At 52.5% G+C, this 19,629-nt stretch overlaps 1 protein-coding gene across 2 annotated transcripts in view; it reads left to right on the top strand.

Moving 5' to 3' along the window:
* The window catches only part of VEZF1 (vascular endothelial zinc finger 1), a 92,187-nt gene that overhangs the window by 50,662 nt on the left and 21,896 nt on the right, over positions 1-19,629 (top strand). Inside the window, exon 3 of one of the 2 annotated variants that reach the window (XM_075335834.1) lies at positions 6,590-6,671. In XM_075335834.1, coding sequence (XP_075191949.1) covers positions 6,590-6,671 — 82 coding nt within the window. The remainder of the gene's footprint in view (positions 1-6,589; positions 6,672-19,629) is intronic. The other variant, XM_075335835.1, reaches the window with a different exon arrangement.

Below are 19,629 nucleotides of genomic sequence, written 5' to 3'. Positions count from 1 at the left end.
GCCTCCCCCCCAGCCTCTCTCTTCCCAGCCTCCCCCCAGCCTCAGCCTCTCTCCTCCCAGCCTCCCCCCAGCCTCAGCCTCTCTCCTCCCAGCCTCCCCCCAGCCTCAGCCTCTCTCCTCCCAGCCTCCCCCTCAGCCTCTCTCCTCTCAGCCTCCCCCCAGCCTCAGCCTCCCCCCCAGCCTCAGCCTCCCCCCAGGCTCTCTCTTCCCAGCCTCTTCCCCAGCCTCAGCCTCTCTCTCTTCCCAGCCTCTTCCCCAGCCTCAGCCTCTCTCTCTTCCCAGCCTCTTCCCCAGCCTCAGCCTCTCTCTCTTCCCAGCCTCCCCCCAGCCTCAGCTTCCCCCCCAGCCTCAGCCTCTCTCTCTTCCCAGCATCAGCCTCTCTCTCTTCCCAGCCTCAGCCTCTCTCTCTTCCCAGCATCAGCCTCTCCCTCTTCCTTCCCAGCCTCAGCCTCTCTCTCTTCCCAGCCTCAGCCTCTCTCTCTTCCCAGCCTCCCCCCAGCCTCAGCCTCTCTCTCTTCCCAGCCTCCCCCCCCAGCCTCAGCCTCTCTCTCTTCCCAGCCTCCCCCCCAGCCTCAGCCTCTCTCTTCCCAGCCTCCCCCCCAGCCTCAGCCTCCCCCCCAGCCTCAGCCTCTCTCTCTTCCCAGCCTCAGCCTCTATAACCCCAGCCTCCCCCAGCATCAGCCTCTCTCCCCCAGCCTCCCCCAGCACTAGCCTCTCTCCTCCCAGCCTCCCCCCAGCCTCAGCCTCTCTCCTCCCAGCCTCCCCCTCAGCCTCTCTCCTCTCAGCCTCCCCCCAGCCTCAGCCTCCCCCCCAGCCTCTCTCTTCCCAGCCTCCCCCTCAGCCTCAGCCTCTCTCTCTTCCCAGCCTCCCCCCCAGCTTCAGCCTCTCTCTCTTCCCAGCCTCAGCCTCTCTTCCCAGCCTCAGCCTCTCTCTCTTCCCAGCCTCCCCTCAGCCTCCCCCCCCAGCCTCAGCCTCTCTCTCTTCCCAGCATCAGCCTCTCTCTCTTCCCCCAGCCTCAGCCTCTCTCTCTTCCCAGCATCAGCCTCTCTCTCTTCCCAGCCTCAGCCTCTCTCTCTTCCCAGCCTCAGCCTCTCTCTCTTCCCAGCCTCACCCCCAGCATCAGCCTCTCTCTCTTCCCAGCCTCCCCCCCAGCCTCAGCCTCTCTCTTCCCAGCCTCCCCCCCCAGCCTCAGCCTCCCCCCCAGCCTCAGCCTCTCTCTCTTCCCAGCCTCAGCCTCTCTCTCTTCCCAGCCTCAGCCTCTCTCTCTTCCCAGCCTCAGCCTCTCTCTCTCTGCCCCCTCCTCCCAATGTCCCATGAATGCTGCCCCCTCCTCCCAATGTCCCATACATGCTGCCCCCTCCTCCCAATGTCCCATGCATGCTGCCCCCTCCTCAGTGTCCCATGCATGCTGCCCCCTCCTCACAGTGTCCCAAGTGTCCCATGCATGCTGCTCCCTCCTCACAGTGTCCCATGCATGCTGCCCCCTCCTCACAGTGTCCCATGCATACTGCCCCCTCCTCACAGTGTCCCATGCATGCTGCCCCCTCCTCACAGTGTCCCATGCATGCTGCCCCTCTCCATGAGCTCCTAGTGCTGCCTTACTCTTTTCCATAATGACACCTCCATGCTGCCCCACTCATCATACTAAGACCACCACACTAGCGCTTATGCTGAGACACCCCCCCCCCCACACACACACACACTACCCCACTCTTGATATTGACTCCCCTACATTGCTCCACTCCATACTGATCCCACACATGCTGCCCCTTCTCCATAATGAGCTCCCAATGCTGCCCCCCTCTTATTCTGAGTCCTTACACTCCCCCCCATCGATTTTGTCACTGCACTATCCCTCAACCCTTGTCCTCTGTCTCTAGCATTGGCCCCTCTCTCCCATTCCCCCAGCAGCAGCCTCTCTCCCCCCGCCTCCAGCAGCAGCCTCTCCCCCAGCATCAGCCTCTCTCTCCCCAGCCTCCCCCAGCATCAGCCTCTCTCTCCCCAGCCTCCCCCAGCATCAGCCTCTCTCTCCCCCAGCCTCCCTCAGCATCAGCCTCTCTCCCCTCAGCATCAGCCTCTCTCTCCCCCAGCATCAGCCTCTCTCCCCCCAGCATCAGCCTCTCTCCCCCCAGCATCAGCCTCTCTCTCCCCCAGCATCAGCCTCTCTCTCCCCCAGCCTCCCCCAGCATCAGCCTCTCTCTCCCCCAGCATCAGCCTCTCCCCCAGCATCAGCCTCTCTCCCCCCAGCCTCCCCCAGCATCAGCTTCTCTCTCCCCCAGCATCAGCCTCTCTCTCCCCCAGCCTCTCCCCAGCATCAGCCTCTCTCTCCCCCAGCCTGCCCCAGCATCAGCCTCTTCCCCCCCAGCATCAGCCTCTCTCTCCCCCAGCCTCCCCCAGCATCAGCCTCTCTCTCCCCCAGCATCAGCCTCTCTCTCCCCCAGCACCAGCCTCTCTCTCCCCCAGCACCAGTCTCTCTTCCCCAGCCTCCCCCAGCATCAGCCTCTCTCTCCCCCAGCCTCCCCCAGCATCAGCTTCTCTCTCCCCCAGCCTCCCCCAGCACCAGCCTCTCTGACCCCAGCACCAGCCTCTCTGACCCCAGCACTAGCCTCTCTGATCCCAGCACTAGCCTCTCTGACCCCAGCACCAGCCTCTCTGACCCCAGCATCAGCCTCTATAACCCCAGCCTCCCCCAGCATCAGCCTCTCCCCCAGCACTAGCCTCTCTCCTCCCAGCCTCCCCCAGCATCAGCCTCTCTGACCCCAGCACCAGCCTCTCTCCTCCCAGCCTCCCCCAGCATCAGCCTCCCTCCTTTCAGCCTCCCCCAGCATCAGCCTCTCCCCCCCAGCCTCAGCCTCTCTCCTCCCAGCCTCAGCCTTTCTCCTCCCAGCCTCCCCCCAGCCTCAGCCTCTCTCCTCCCAGCCTCCCCCTCAGCCTCTCTCCTCTCAGCCTCCCCCCCAGCCTCAGCCTCCCTCCCAGGCTCTTTCTTCCCAGCCTCCCCCCCAGCCTCAGCCTCTCTCTTCCCAGCCTCCCCCCCAGCTTCAGCCTCTCTCTCTTCCCAGCCTCAGCCTCTCTCTCTTCCCAGCCTCAGCCTCTCTTCCCAGCCTCAGCCTCTCTCTCTTCCCAGCCTCCCCCCCAGCCTCAGCCTCTCTCTCTTCCCAGCCTCCCCCCCAGCCTCAGCCTCTCTCTCTTCCCAGCCTCCCCCCCAGCCTCAGCCTCTCTCTCTTCCCAGCCTCCCCCCCAGCCTCAGCCTCTCTCTCTTCCCAGCCTCCCCCCCCAGCCTCCGCCTCCCCTCAGCCTCTCTCTCTTCCCAGCCTCAGCCTCTCTCTCTTCCCAGCCTCCCCCCAGCCTCAGCCTCCCCCCCAGCCTCAGCCTCTCTCTCTTCCCAGCATCAGCCTCTCTCTCTTCCCAGCATCAGCCTCTCTCTCTTCCCAGCATCAGCCTCTCTCTCTTCCCAGCATCAGCCTCTCTCTTCCCAGCCTCAGCCTCTCTCTCTTCCCAGCCTCCCCCCCAGCCTCAGCCTCTCTCTCTTCCCAGCCTTCCCCCCAGCCTCAGCCTCTCTCTTCCCAGCCTCCCCCCCAGCCTCAGCCTCTCTCTTCCCAGCCTCCCCCCCCAGCCTCAGCCTCCCCCCCAGCCTCAGCCTCTCTCTCTTCCCAGCCTCAGCCTCTCTCTCTTCCCAGCCTCCCCCTCAGCCTCCCCCCAGCCTCAGCCTCTCTTCCCAGCCTCAGCCTCTCTCTCTTCTCAGCCTCTCTCTCTTCCCAGCCTCCCCCCCAGCCTCAGCCTCTCTCTTCCCAGCCTCCCCCCCCAGCCTCAGCCTCCCCCCCAGCCTCAGCCTCTCTCTCTTCCCAGCCTCCCCCTCAGCCTCCCCCCAGCCTCAGCCTCTCTTCCCAGCATCAGCCTCTCTCTCCCCCAGCCTCCCCCAGCATCAGCCTCTCTCTCCCCCAGCCTCCCTCAGCATCAGCCTCTCTCCCCTCAGCATCAGCCTCTCTCTCCCCCAGCATCAGCCTCTCTCCCCCCAGCATCAGCCTCTCTCCCCCCAGCATCAGCCTCTCTCTCCCCCAGCATCAGCCTCTCTCTCCCCCAGCCTCCCCCAGCATCAGCCTCTCTCTCCCCCAGCATCAGCCTCTCTCTCCCCTAGCATCAGCCTCTCTCCCCCCAGCCTCCCCCAGCATCAGCTTCTCTCTCCCCCAGCATCAGCCTCTCTCTCCCCCAGCCTCTCCCCAGCATCAGCCTCTCTCTCCCCCAGCCTCCCCCAGCATCAGCCTCTCTCTCCCCCAGCATCAGCCTCTCTCTCCCCCAGCACCAGCCTCTCTCTCCCCCAGCCTCCCCCAGCATCAGCCTCTCTCTCCCCCAGCATCAGCTTCTCTCTCCCCCAGCCTCCCCCAGCACCAGCCTCTCTGACCCCAGCACCAGCCTCTCTGACCCCAGCACTAGCCTCTCTGACCCCAGCACCAGCCTCTCTGACCCCAGCATCAGCCTCTATAACCCCAGCCTCCCCCAGCATCAGCCTCTCTCCCCCAGCACTAGCCTCTCTCCTCCCAGCCTCCCCCAGCATCAGCCTCTCTGACCCCAGCACCAGCCTCTCTCCTCCCAGCCTCCCCCAACATCAGCCTCCCTCCTTTCAGCCTCCCCCAGCATCAGCCTCTCCCCCCCAGCCTCAGCCTCTCTCCTCCCAGCCTCCCCCAGCCTCAGCCTCTCTTCTCCCAGCCTCCCCCCAGCCTCAGCCTCTCTCCTCCCAGCCTCCCCCTCAGCCTCTCTCCTCTCAGCCTCCCCCCCCAGCCTCAGCCTCCCCCCCAGCCTCTTTCTTCCCAGCCTCCCCCCCAGCCTCAGCCTCTCTCTTCCCAGCCTCCCCCTCAGCTTCAGCCTCTCTCTCTTCCCAGCCTCAGCCTCTCTCTCTTCCCAGCCTCAGCCTCTCTTCCCAGCCTCAGCCTCTCTCTCTTCCCAGCCTCCCCCCCAGCCTCAGCCTCTCTCTCTTCCCAGCCTCCCCCCCAGCCTCAGCCTCTCTCTCTTCCCAGCCTCCCCCCCCAGCCTCAGCCTCTCTCTCTTCCCAGCCTCCCCCCCCAGCCTCCGCCTCCCCCCAGCCTCAGCCTCTCTCTCTTCCCAGCCTCCCCCCAGCCTCAGCCTCCCCCCCAGCCTCAGCCTCTCTCTCTTCCCAGCATCAGCCTCTCTCTCTTCCCAGCATCAGCCTCTCTCTCTTCCCAGCATCAGCCTCTCTCTCTTCCCAGCCTCAGCCTCTCTTCCCAGCCTCCCCCCCAGCCTCAGCCTCTCTCTCTTCCCAGCCTCCCCCCCAGCCTCAGCCTCTCTCTCTTCCCAGCCTCCCCCCCAGCCTCAGCCTCTCTCTTCCCAGCCTCCCCCCAGCCTCAGCCTCTCTCTTCCCAGCCTCCCCCCCCAGCCTCAGCCTCCCCCCCAGCCTCAGCCTCTCTCTCTTCCCAGCCTCAGCCTCTCTCTCTTCCCAGCCTCCCCCCAGCCTCAGCCTCTCTTCCCAGCCTCAGCCTCTCTCTCTTCCCAGCCTCAGCCTCTCTCTCTTCCCAGCCTCAGCCTCTCTCTCTTCCCAGCCTCAGCCGCTCTCTCTTCCCAGCCTCAGCCTCTCTCTCTTCCCAGCCTTAGCCTCTCTCTCTTCCCAGCCTCAGCCTCCCTCTCTTCTCAGCCTCCCCCCAGCCTCAGCCTCTCTCTCTTCCCAGCCTCAGCCTCTCTCTCTTCCCAGCCTCCCCCCAGCCTCTCTCTCTTCCCAGCCTCCCCCAGCCTCTCTCTCTTCCCAGCCTCCCCCCAGCCTCTCTCTCTTCCAAGCCTCCCCCCAGCCTCTCTCTCTTCCCAGCCTCCCCCCAGCCTCTCTCTCTTCCCAGCCTCCCCCCAGCCTCTCTCTTTTCCCAGCCTCTCTCCCCCCAGCCTCCCCTTGCATAATTATAGTGGACAAAAAGAGGCATCGCAACGAACATCAACTAACCTGTAAGGTGCCCATACATTCTAGGCTCTAGCGCATACCTGCTCCGGTGCCCGCTGCACTGCTCCAGTGATTATCCTCTTCTGGCTGGCTCCAGCTTCAGTCGCGTCCTCCTCCGCGGCGTGTGTCGTCTGCAGCATTGGACGCTGCAGCACGGGGCAGTGAGCTGATTGGCGCGCCCGTGCGCCTCTGACCCCGCAAGTGCAGGCACTGGAACTTCCGGGGTTAATCAGCTCACTATGCCTGGCACCCATCTGTGTATTTAAATAAACAGAAATGCGCCTCTCCTCCCTCTCACCCCCCGCCCCCCCAGAATACAGTGGAGTGTAACGGAGGGAGTGGTGGGGGGCGGGGATGTTAAAAAAAAAAAAATATATATATATATATATATATTTTTTTTTATTTTGCTGTCAGAAAGTGCCGCCCCCCGCAACGTGCCGCCCCAGGCACAGGACCACGGGTGCCTAGTGGCAATTACGGCCCTGGGTATGTGTCATGTGCAATTACAGTAAAGTATATATTTTATACTATTAAGTACTAAGTATTTGGCGTGGTATTCTAGTTTTGTTTCTAAGGAGTTTTATATCAAATGTGTATCTTGTTTTGTTTTTTTAATTCATATTGATTGTGTATATTTTTTTTTTTTGACAGGCCAGATCATTTAAGCTGTCATGTGAAGCATGTTCATTCTACTGAAAGACCCTTCAAATGCCAAGTAAGAATACATGATACCGTACGTAATTTACTTCTCCTATAACAGAGGCGGGCAAAAAAGAGAAGCCATATGAGAAACTAAGGGGTACTTTGCACACTACGACATCGCAGGTGCGATGTCGGTGGGGTCAAATCGAAAGTGACGCACATCCGGCGTCGCTGTCAACATCGGAGTATGTGAATCCTTTTTACTACGATTAACAAGCGCAAAAGCGTTGAAATCGTATGATCGGTGTAGCGTCGGTCATTTCCATAATTTCGGAAGGACCGATGTTACGATGTTGTTCCTCGTTCCTGTGGCAGCACACATCGCTGTGTGTGAAGCCGCAGGAGCGAGGAACATCTCCTTACCTGTGTCCCGGCTGCAATGAGGAAGGAAGGAGGTGGGCGGGATGTTTACGTCCCGCTCATCTCCGCCCCCCCCTGCTTCTATTGGCCGCCTGCCGTGTGACGCCACACGACCCGCCCCCTTAGGAAGGAGGTGGTTCGCCGGCCAGAGCGACGTCGCAGGGCAGGTAAGTGCATGTGAAGCTGCCGTAGCGATAATGTTCGCTATGGCAGCTATCACAAGATATTGCAGCTGCGACGGGGGTGGGGACTATCGTGCTCGGCATCGCTACCATCGGCTTGCGATGTCGTAGTGTGCAAAGTACCCCTAAGACTGTTGTAGAGGGCTGAAGCAGTAAGCCGAACTTAAAGATAACCTGTTGCCATGATTTTGTATGTAAAGACATAGCTGTAATGGCGCTGCAATACTGATTAAATTGACAAAATAACCATTTAAAAAATGTTTAATTAGATTTCAGCGCAAAGGAGCTGGGTTTTCTCCTCCTCCCTGTCTGTGATTCCCCAGCCCTTTGCCTGTCTCCAGTCTTTGAATAACAGTCCACTGCTTTTTCTGTAACCTGCCTCCTCTGTTTGAAATCTGCTCTTCAGATTGGAGGCAGGTGGAGGGGCTGGGGAAATCGCAGACAGGGAAAATGCCCCTTGTATAGTCCAGCCCCAGTGCACCAAAATCTGATTAGCAGAAACCTTCACATGGTGATTAAGAAAGAACAACAAAGCGGATTTCTTCATTATATGTAACTTAATTGTAGCATCATTATAACCATGGCTTTACTTTACAAAATTAAGCTGACAGATTCTCTCTGATTATGCTCTAAATTGTATTGCTTTTTTAAAAATCAGTAAATTATATGGTTGATTATTTGCTATTGTTATACATGTTACAGGTAATTTTATTGTAACAGGACATGGACAGCCAAAGTGTCAGATGTGGCCCATAGGTCGCATGGCAGACATGAAAGGGTACCTGTCAGGTGCAATATGCACTTAGAACCACGAGCAGTTCTGGGTGATATTGCTAATCCCTGCCTAAAGCTGGGTTCACACTAAGCGGCAGCGACAACGACGTCACTGTTACGTCACCATTTTCGGTGACGTAACAGCGACCTTGTAAGTCGCTGTTATGATCGCTGCTTAGCTGTTAAACACAGCGACGCAGCAGCGATCATAACGTCGCTGTGCTACATGTGCAGAGAGCAGGGAGCCGCGCTTAGCGCTGGCTCCTTGCTCTCCTAGGTACAGTACACATCGGGTTAATTAACCCGATGTGTACTGCAGCTACATGTCACAGTGCAGAGAGCAGGGAGCCGCGCGCACTGCTTAGCGCTGGCTCCTTGCTCTCCTTGCTACAGTATACATCGGGTTAATTACCCGATGCGTACTGCAGCCACATGTCACAGTGCAGGAGCCGGCACTGGCAGCAAGGGCGGAGGCTGGTAACGAAGGTAAATATCGGGTAACCAGGGAAAGGTCTTCCCTTGGTTACCCGATGTTTACGCTGGTTACAGCTTACCGCAGCTGCCAGTGCCGGCTCCTGCTCGCTTCATTTCGTCGCTCTCTCGCTGTCACACACAGCGATGTGTGTGTCACAGCAGGAGAGTGACGACCAAAAAATGAAGCTGGACATTCAGCAACGACCGGCGACCTCACAGCAGGGGCCAGGTCGTTGCTGGATGTCGCACACAGCGACAGCGACAGGACGTCGCTGCAACGTCACAGAAAATGGTGACGTAGCAGCGACGTCGTTGTCGCTGTGTGTGACACCAGCTTAACCGTCCCTGTATACACTAGCATAGATAAAGAGATCTTTAGAAAAAGTATTCCTAAAGATCTTTTACTGTATGCTAATGAGCGAGGTCACTAGGCGTTAGTTGCCCTTCCAGTCGCCCCCATTAGCATGATAGTACATCCACAGGGGCGTACTATCATGCTAATGAATGCGCAGTATTAGAGGATGATCTCACTCACCTCTCTGCTGCCATCGCGTCCGACACTGGATTTCGGCTCAGCGCTCATGACCCCAGAGTTCTGGTCATGCACACTATGAAGCTGGGTGTACGCGTCCTGGCTTCAAACTGAAGTAGTGCGCATGACCAAAAGTCCGGGGCCATGAGCACTGAGCCGAAATCCCCCGTCGGGCGGTGATGACAGCGGAGAGGTGAGTGCGATCATCCTCTGACGCTGCACATTCATTAGCATGTTAGCACGCCCAAAGGGATCTACTAACGTGCTAATGGGGGCAACTAGCCGGGGAACAAACGTCCAGGAGACTAGTCCCCGCGCTCATTAGCATACGGTAAAAGATCTTTAGAAATACTTTTTCTAACCATCTCTTTATCTATGCTAGTGTATACAGGAACAGTTAGGCAGAGATTAGCAATATGCACCCAGAACTGCCCGTGATTCTGGCTGCATATTGGACCTGACCGGTTCCCTTTAAGGCTATATTCACACAGGACGTTTTTGCCTTGGTTTTATGCAAATTCATGCTATTAAAACGCTGACAGTCCCAGCAAAGCCTATGAGATTACAGAAATCTCATGCGCACACACAAAACACCTGCAGTGTTTTTCCGACTGTTTTGTGAACAGCCTAGGTTTTTGCTGTATTACTAAAAGATTGAACATGTCCATTATTTTCAGCGGTTTTGTCTTAATTTTTTTTCACCCTAGTGATGGGCGGACTCGCAAATACCCTGGATCAGCAGGTCTAACAGAGTTAATGAAAAGCCCGGTTCCAGCCCGAAATTGATCCATAGTATCTGACCAGACTTCGGTCCCCATATAAGTCTATGGGGACCAGAATCCAGCACTTAAAAATGGTGGTGGAAGGATAGGGGGATTGGAGCAGGCGTGCTATACTTAGCGAATCACCGACGCAGCTGTACGCTACTGCTCCTTCACTTTCCAGGCCGCTCAATACCTTCATTGCATATTCACTGCTTTCCCCGCCCACCGGCGTCTGTGATAGGTTGCAGTCAGACGTGCCCCCAACCTGTGACAGCGTCTGCCTGCAACTAAACAGACCGGGTCTGCAGGTCTTTTGTACAGGAAGAATAAATAAAAAAAAAAATTTGCATAGGGTCCCCCCATATCATGATACCCAGCACAGATAAAGTACACGGCTACAAGCTGCAGCACCCAGCCGTGTGCTTATCTTGGCTGTGTATCATATTAAGACCCTATGCTGTTTTATTTAAATAAATCATTTTAAAAAAAAAACCAAAACAACAGCATGCAGCCCCCCCCCAATTTTGATAACCAGCCAAGATAATGCCCAACAGCTGGAGGCTGGTATTCTCAGGCAGAGGAGATCCATGTTTGTTGCCCCCCCAGCCTAAAAATATCAGCCTGCAGCTGCCCAGGATTGTTGCATCCAGTTCATGCGACAATCCCAGCACTTTACTCGGCTCTTCCCGACTTCCCCTGGTGCGGTGGCAATCTGGGTAATAAGGAGGGAATGTCGGCCCTCAGCTGACATGAAGCCCCAGATTAGTAATGGTAGGTGACTGAGACACCTCCATTACTAATCTGTAAGAGAAAAGAAATAAACACAAATACCGAAAAAAATCCTTTATTTGAAATAAAATACAAAAAACCCACCCTCTTTCACCACTTTATTAACCCCGAAAACACCCCTGCAGGTCTAATGTAATCCACACGAGGTCCCACGACCATTCCAGCTCTGTTACATATCTGAAGTCACAGAGCGCGATCATAGAACATGACCGACCTCTGTGAGGTTCAGGCAGAGAATGAGCCCGCGATCAGCGGTGACAACGTCACTCAGGTGATTTGCAGTCTGAGAAGGAAATTATAACTGAAACAATGGAGCAGCAGTGCGTGACCGTCACCCCATGTCCAACTAAGTTGCTGAGCGCTGCTTTGGTAGCTCAATAATGGACGGACCATTCATACTGCTGTTTAATTCCAACAGGGAGATAAAAGTTCCTTGTTCTGCTACTCGATATGGGTCCCAGCAGTTGGACTGCCACTGGTCTATAATATCATCTATCCACTGGATAAATTATAACTTGTCTTCCCTGTACAACCCTTTTATTTAGTAAACATTTTTAACCTCTTAATGACCAGTCCTAATTTCGCTTAAATGTCCTCCCTGTACAATGTGCATATTCTGAAAGCTGCCAATGAATGGTGGAGGTTGGATTATACAGAGCTCATGAATATGGAGAATTACATTCAACAGGTTTACTAGTACTGTATTGAGGTGGGGTAATTAGCAGTATACCAGAATAAGTGGATCCACAGTAAATTGACCTAATTAGCTGGATCAGACGTATAACAAGAAAAAGACTAACTTAAAATGTAACTTTTAATAAATATGCGGATAAAAAGTCAGCAGGAGCTCACAGGTTAGAAACATAGGTGGCTCGTATCCACCCAAAATACACAAATATAGGGCTGTTAACAAAGGCCCAAAGCAATATGCCTCAGTCAGGTAACCCAGTGAAACAAATTCCACAAATATGGTATGATAGTCCTATCTGAAGCAAAGACACACAAGAGTACTACAATCAAAGCCCCATCCAGGGGAGGATATATATCTGTGTGTCTAAGGCAAAAACTCCTAAACCATTAGAAACCGTACATCTCATGAATCCCACACCACGTGGGAACGGTCTTACCAGGTCCGGAGATTACACGGGCATTAGAGAAAGGTTATTGGTTCATGCAGGGGGCTGTTTAAACAGCGTATCCAGATCCCTCAGAGACCTAAACCAAGTCAGGCATGTAGTCGCAGTGCCCACTCCCAACGTTTCAAAGAGCAGATCATCAGGGGAGTTCCAATGGGAAACAAGACGCTGTCAAACGGTATCTTCACCGGATGACAATCAAAAGATGCCCAGGTCACTATAGAGAAAAATACATAGAATAAGCCCTAAGGCTGCCAGTCAGGCCATATGTGTTATGCTCATAAGTTCTAAACACTCACCGCATCATGGCGTACATCAGGACCCAAATTCATAAATGCCGCACTTAGCGTCCGGCTGGCCGCTCCATATATAGCTCGGCGCATGCGCAAGTGGGTCCGTCATCGGTGACGTTCACTCCCAGAATACCTCCGGGCCGTAAGTGACATGTCATCGATCGACGCGTCGGTGACGCTCACTCACAGAATGCCTCCGGGCCGGAAGTGACAAGTCATCGATCGCCGGGTCGCCGCAAAGGCGTCACGGCTAATACCCGATGTGACCACATCCGGGTAAATGGAACGCAAGCTAATTCATCATTTAGGATAGATCAGGACGTAGCCATAGTGACATGGGCGCCCTGTATGTTAGCCGTGGACAATCAAATAGTAGAGGGCACGTAGGTACAAGTCCATAAACGTGCCAGTATACATACATAGTGGCGATGGTCAAACAGCGGATAATTAAAAGGATGAACCTGAGGTGGTCATAGAAGGTGTCCGGATATTTTGAAAAGGGAGGGGGGGACGGAATTAGTGTCGGGGAAGAGGCTTAAGGTAGTGCCAAATGGGGGGGGGGGGGGTAGTCTCAAGATCAAGGGATGGGGCAGCCGCCCCATGCATCCCCCAGGGTTATCTGAGAGCAAAGCAACAGATCACAAAAAAGGGGGTTAACCAGAGGGGGCGCGCAAGGGAAACACCCACTAACCGGAGGGCTAGCACCATAGGGGGACAGTCATGGTCATGGTCAGGATGGACAAAAGAGAAAAAAAACTAAAGTGCAAACTAAACTCTGACCCTACCTAAAAGAGGCCCTACCTATCATGTGGGGGTCGGCACCCTGGTAATCCCCCGCCTGTGGTGCCCCCACTCGGGCGTCGACTATCCCTCCTCCAAACCACCCTACTTCTAGGGTGCTCCTAAAAAGGGGGTAAAAGACAGGGATTCATTCAGTCCTAATGGTGCCATCGTGTCCAAACTGTAAATCCAGAAGCACTCCTTCTGGAGGATGATCCTATCCCAATTGCCACCCCTTCGAGGGGGGGGAATCAAGTCGATGCCCATTACTCTGAAACTTCCCAAGTCACCGTTGTGAAAGGTGTTGAAGTGTCTCGCCACCGGTGTGTCGTTCTTCTTAAGGATGTCACCCTTATGCTCCAATATTCTGCGTCTCAGTTCCCTGATCGTCTTGCCCACATACAGTTTGCCACACCCACAGGTCACCTTGTATACTACCCCTTTCGATTTACATGTTATTAACGACCTAAGGGAGTATACCTTAGTGCCACTGGAGTTCTTGAAATCTTTCCCTTCTTCCACAAACTTACAGTTTATGCAGTCATGGCATTTGAAACAGCCTTTCGTTCCAATTGCTGTCCTCACTGATCTGTTTTCCTCAAAGTGACTGTGCACCAGTCTATCACCTAAAGATTTAGCTTTTCTAAAGGTGATCGACGGGTAGCTGAGGAGATGTTTGTCGATTGTAGGATCCATATGCAATATAGACCAATATTTGCTTAGTATCTGTCTCAGGTCAGTTGCACCATTGTTTAAATGTTGTAATGAATCTAAGGACGTCAGGGGTGTCAGCATTCTTATGATTGGGGTTTAATAGGCTACTGCGATCCAGATCACATGTGGACTTGTATGCCCTTGAGATCACCCCCTCCGGATAGCCCCTATCTCTCAGACGTCCCATCAGATCAGAAGACTGTGAACGAAAAGACGTTTCCTCAGAGCAGTTTCTCCGCATCCTGATAAATTGTCCCTTGGGGATCCCTTTTTTTTTAGGGGGACCAGGATGGGCACTATCCCACTTCAAAAGTGAGTTTTGAAGAGGTGGCTTTTCTATAGGTTGTTGTTTTAAGGCGACCCTCCGGACCCTTTTCAACCAACACATCGAGGAATGCCAGACTGTCCCCGCCTACTTCACTGGTAAAGTGCAGGCCGATGTTGTTGTTATTGAGTGTGGTCATGAAGGAGTGGAAGTCCACCTCCGATCCCTTCCAGATAACGAAGACGTCGTCTATGTACCTAAGCCACAAGACGACGTCCTCGGTATCAACAAGGCCACCAAAAACCACCTTTTCCTCCCACCAGCCCAAGAGGAGATTAGCATACGATGGGGCACAGCACGTCCCCATCGCAGTCCCCTTGAGCTGATGGAAGAACCTCCCACCAAAGGTGAAAACATTTTTTGTTAGGCAGAAGGTGAGTGCCTCTATGACAAATTTGTTGTGTTGAATGAACTGGTTACCTCTGGTACCAAGGAAAAATTGTACAGCCTCGACCCCCAGCCGTGTGGGGGATGGAGGAATATAGAGCCTCAACGTCGATGCTGCACAATATCATACCCTCCTCCAAAAAAATATCATCGATTTTCCGTAGAAAATCCGTAGTGTCTCTTAGATAGGAGTTGAGTGAAAGAACAAACGGTCTCAGGATTCTGTCTACGTAAATGCTCAATTTCTCCGTTAGGCTACCTATCCCTGACACAATTGGGGCGACCCTTTAAAGGGTTACAACCCTTATGTATTTTGGGTAGAATATAAAAAGTCGCCATGACTGGGAAGGTCGGTAGTAAATATTCGAACGAATTTCTGTCTATAATATTCCTATCCAGGGCTAGCTCCAGCATATTCCTTAATTCGTTTTTAAAACCCATCATTAGGCTTGAATCAAATTTAGCATAGCATGCCTCATCCTTGAGGATATCCAGACAGATGTTTTTATAGTCCTTGGAATCCAGTATCACCACGTTGCCCCCTTTGTCGGAGGGTTTTATGGTGATACTGGAGTCCCTTTCCAAACATTGTAAACTGAGCATTTCAGACTTTGATAAATTAAACTGACCCCTACGTCTGCCCATATTGTTTCTTAAATCCTTGGTTACCATGTTCACAAATATGTCTATAGCATCAATTTCTGCCGCTGTTGGGGGCATTTTTGCACTCTTGTTTTTTAAATTAGTGAATGGCCCTTCACCCAGATCATTAGGGTTCATACCGCTCAAGTGGAAAAGTAGCCTGACATCTTCTAAAAGATCTTCTGAAATCCCCAGTTCCCCTTTCTCATTCTGTCTGCCAAAGTACTTCTTCCACTTAAGGCGTCTAGAAAAAAGATTCAAGTCTTTAATCTCTGTGAATTCATCGAAGTCGGTAGTGGGGACAAAGGACAGACCTCTATCTAGAACCCGTTGCTCGGTATCGCTAAGGGGTCTAGAGGACAAATTTATCACCTGAGGTGCTCCACACATTGTTGGGGATTTAGTTGACCCTTGCTCCTCAGGTGATATTGATTGTCCAAAACCCCCCCCCCCCCCCCCCGGCCAAAATTGAAGTTGGCTCCCCTATAATTAGATCGGCCTCTCCCTCTCTGTTTTTTAAATTGTTGTGGTCTGAACTGATTATTTCTCGTATCAGTGTCCGAGAGCTCTGCATCCGTTGAGGAAAAATCTGTCTCACTTTGTCTGGCCGTTCGGTTGCCAGATGGGATATAATCCCTATTATCCTTAAAGTCCTGAAGATCCCTGATGTAAAATTTATGCTTTCTCTCTTTTAATTTATATTGGAACTTTTCAATAACACCTTGTAACACAAGTTCTTTATTTGCAAATTCGCCTTCACTGGAGAATTTGCGTGTTATACCAATATGTTCTCTTAGGGAATCCTCTAAAGTAGACAGATTTTTCCTCTCTTCCTCAAGAAGTAATTTCATAAGCCTGAGGGAGCTTTCAGTGGCCTCTTTTTCCCACTTGGCTATAAAGTCCGTGTTTTTGTGACGGTACCCTGGCTGTAGTGTTATCCTTAAGTGCCTGGGGACAATTTCCTCCTTTAGATAACTCTCTAAGGATTGGACCTCCCACCAGGATACAATACGCTCCTTATATATTTTGGTGAGATCCTTGAAAGCCCCACTCAATGTTGGTGTGTACCTCTTGAGAACTAGATTTTTTTCCGAAAACACTTCCTTGGCCTCAGAGGCCCATTGCCTAGTGTCAATATCCGACGATAGGAAGCCCGCCATCGACCACTAAAATCAACGGGGTAATTAGCAGTATACCAGAATAAGTGGATCCACAGTAATTGACCTAATTAGCTGGATCAGACATATAACAAGAAAAAGACTAACTTAAAATGTAACTTTTAATAAATATGCGGATAAAAAAGTCAGCAGGAGCTCACAGGTTAGAAACATAGGTGGCTCGTATCCACCCAAAATACACAAATATAGGGCTGTTAACAAAGGCCCAAAGCAATATGCCTCAGTCAGGTAACCCAGTGAAACAAATTCCACAAATATGGTATGATAGTCCTATCTGAAGCAAAGACACACAAGAGTACTACAATCAAAGCCCCATCCAGGGGAGGATATATATCTGTGTGTCTAAGGCAAAAACTCCTAAACCATTAGAAACCGTACATCTCATGAATCCCACACCACGTGGGAACGGTCTTACCAGGTCCGGAGATTACACGGGCATTAGAGAAAGGTTATTGGTTCATGCAGGGGGCTGTTTAAACAGCGTATCCAGATCCCTCAGAGACCTAAACCAAGTCAGGCATGTAGTCGCAGTGCCCACTCCCAACGTTTCAAAGAGCAGATCATCAGGGGAGTTCCAATGGGAAACAAGACGCTGTCAAACGGTATCTTCACCAGATGAAAATCAAAAAGATGCCCAGGTCACTATAGAGAAAAATACATAGAATAAGCCCTAAGGCTGCCAGTCAGGCCATATGTGTTATGCCCATAAGTTCTAAACACTCACCGCATCATGGCGTACATCAGGACCCAAATTCATAAATGCCGCGCTTAGCGTCCAGCTGGCCGCTCCATATATAGCTCGGCGCATGCGCAAATGGGTCCGTCATTGGTGACGTTCACTCCCAGAATACCTCCGGGCCGGAAGTGACACGTCATCGATCGACGCGTCGGTGACGCTCACTCCCAGAATGCCTCCGGGCCGGAAGTGACAAGTCATCGATCGCCGCCCCCCCTTTTCAAAATATCCGGACACCTTCTATGACCACCTCAGGTTCATTCTTTTAATTATCCGCTGTATTAGTTTGACCATCGCCACTATGTATGTATACTGGCACGTTTATGGACTTGTACCTACGTGCCCTCTACTATTTGATTGTCCGCGGCTAACATACAGGGCGCCCATGTCACTATGGCTACGTCCTGATCTATCCTAAATGATGAATTAGCTTGCGTTCCATTTACCCGGATGTGGTCACATCGGGTATTAGCCGTGACGCCTTTGCGGCGACGCGGCGATCGATGACTTGTCACTTCCGGCCTGGAGGCATTCTGGGAGTGAGCGTCACCGAAGCGTCGATCGATGACGTGTCACTTCCGGCCCGGAGGTATTCTGGGAGTGAACGTCACCGATGACGGACCCATTTCGCATGCGGCGAGCTATATATGGAGCGGCCAGCCGGACGCTAAGCGCGGCATTTATGAATTTGGGTCCTGATGTACGCCATGATGCGGTGAGTGTCTTTTGATTGTCATCCGGTGAAGATACCGTTTGAAAGCGTCTTGTTTCCCATTGGAACTCCCCTGATGATCTGCTCTTTGAAACGTTGGGAGTGGGCACTGCGACTACATGCCTGACTTGGTTTAGGTCTCTGAGGGATCTGGATACGCTGTTTAAACAGCCCCCTGCATGAACCAATAACCTTTCTCTAATACCCGTGTAATCTCCGGACCTGGTAAGACCGTTCCCACGTGGTGTGGGATTCATGAGATGTACGGTTTCTAATGGTTTAGGAGTTTTTGCCTTAGACACACAGATATATATCCTCCCCTGGATGGGGCTTTGATTGTAGTACTCTTGTGTGTCTTTGCTTCAGATAGGACTATCATACCATATTTGTGGAATTTGTTGCACTGGGTTACCTGACTGAGGCATATTGCTTTGGGCCTTTGTTAACAGCCCTATATTTGTGTATTTTGGGTGGATACGAGCCACCTATGTTTCTAACCTGTGAGCTCCTGCTCACTTTTTATCCGCATATTTATTAAAAGTTACATTTTAAGGTAGTACTGTATTGAGCATCTTCTGCTGATAATTAAAACTACAGAAAGCAGCCTAGTAATGCTTTATGCGCACGCTGCAGTTTTAACTGCACTCAAACTTCAACCAAAACTGCACCTTGTCCCAGAAAGCCTGGAAATGTAAAAAAAAAAAAAAAACGCTTGTAATTCTATGTGTTTGGTGCATTTTTTTGGTGCGTTTGTGAATTCTGAATTTGATGCCTTTTTTGTGAAAAAATAGTGATTGGTGGACCAGACTGTGAAGTCCGACTCCTGCGGGTTCAAAGGCACCCGCGGGTGTCAGACACTTGGAAAATTTAAAAAAAAATAAAGTAAAACTTAAAAAAAAATAATAATAAAGCTAGTGCAATTTACTTACCGAGTAACCTACACTGCTCCAGCAGCCACTCATTCTTCTTCCGGGGCCGCTCGTTAGGCTTTATTCACTGCCCACCGCCGTCTGTGATTTAGTTGCAGCCAGACAGCAACCCCAGCCTGTTTGATAGCCTGCCTGACGCTTATAATCACAGACTCGGTCTACGGGTCTATAGTGTACAGTAAAAAATAAATTAATTAAAAAAGAAACGTGTGGTACCTTCCTCCCCCTCCAAATTTTGATAACCAGCCAAAATAAAGCCAGCCAGCTCTGGCTGTGGAAACCCACTGTCATGATCCACGCCGATATCTGCCTCTGGGGTTCCTCAGCGTCAGCCTGGTCATGTGAGAAGTTAATTCCCCCCTGCCTTGTTTTGGTCTCAGAGCCGGTGATAGTTCTGCCTTGCAGCACGTGTACTGCCTCTTGTGAGTGTTCCCGATCTGTCCTGCGTCCCCACTACCGTATTCTGACCCGTACCTCCCGTCGTCTGTCCCGGTCCCTGACTACCCGTTCCTGCCTACTGTTTATCCTTCCCTATCTATCTGATCCCTGTCCTAACTTGTTTGTCCTCCACCCCACCCCTGCACACTAACTTCCCGACTCTGACCTGTATCCACATTCCTGACTCCAGCTCCAGTCTCTACCTTTGGTAGATCTGTGACTCTTCGGCCTCTCGCCTGACCACGATTTGTCTCTCCCTATACTAATACTTTTGTCTCGACCTCCTGCTGCCAACCCGGATTCCTGACTATTCTACTGCCCTCTTGTGGTCTGTCTGCTAACTTCACTCTGGGGCTGCTTTGCTGGCAGCTTCAGCAGCCTTCATAGTGCAGTGTGACACCTACGTTATTGGGAGCCCGTCAACCTAAAATTATCAGCCTGCAGCCGCCCAGGATTGTCACATCCATTAGATGCGATAACCCTATCACTTTACCCGGCTCTTCCTTATTGCCCTGGTGCGGTGGCAATCGGGGTAGTAGTGGGTTAATCTCAGCTCACAGCCGACACTAAGCCCTAGATTGATAATGGCAGGTGTCTGAGACACCCCCATCACTAATCTATAAGTGAAAATAAATAAACATAAACACCCCCAAAATCCTGTATTTGTCATAAAATGCGAAGAAAGACCGACGTAATCCACATGAGGTCCCATGATGATTCAGCTCTGCTACATCCGAGCCTGGAGAAACCGAAAACATGTCCGATCTCTCCAGGCTTCAAGAAACACTGACAAGTGGGACCCGGCTGGCAGCAGTGACGTCACTCAGTTCAGTGGAGGTCATTA

The sequence above is a fragment of the Anomaloglossus baeobatrachus genome, chromosome 2 (assembly GCF_048569485.1).
Source record: "Anomaloglossus baeobatrachus isolate aAnoBae1 chromosome 2, aAnoBae1.hap1, whole genome shotgun sequence".
NCBI classification, from domain to species: Eukaryota; Metazoa; Chordata; class Amphibia; order Anura; family Aromobatidae; genus Anomaloglossus; species Anomaloglossus baeobatrachus.
Note: the sequence above shows the minus strand (reverse complement) of the source record. Positions and strands in the feature narration are given on the sequence as shown.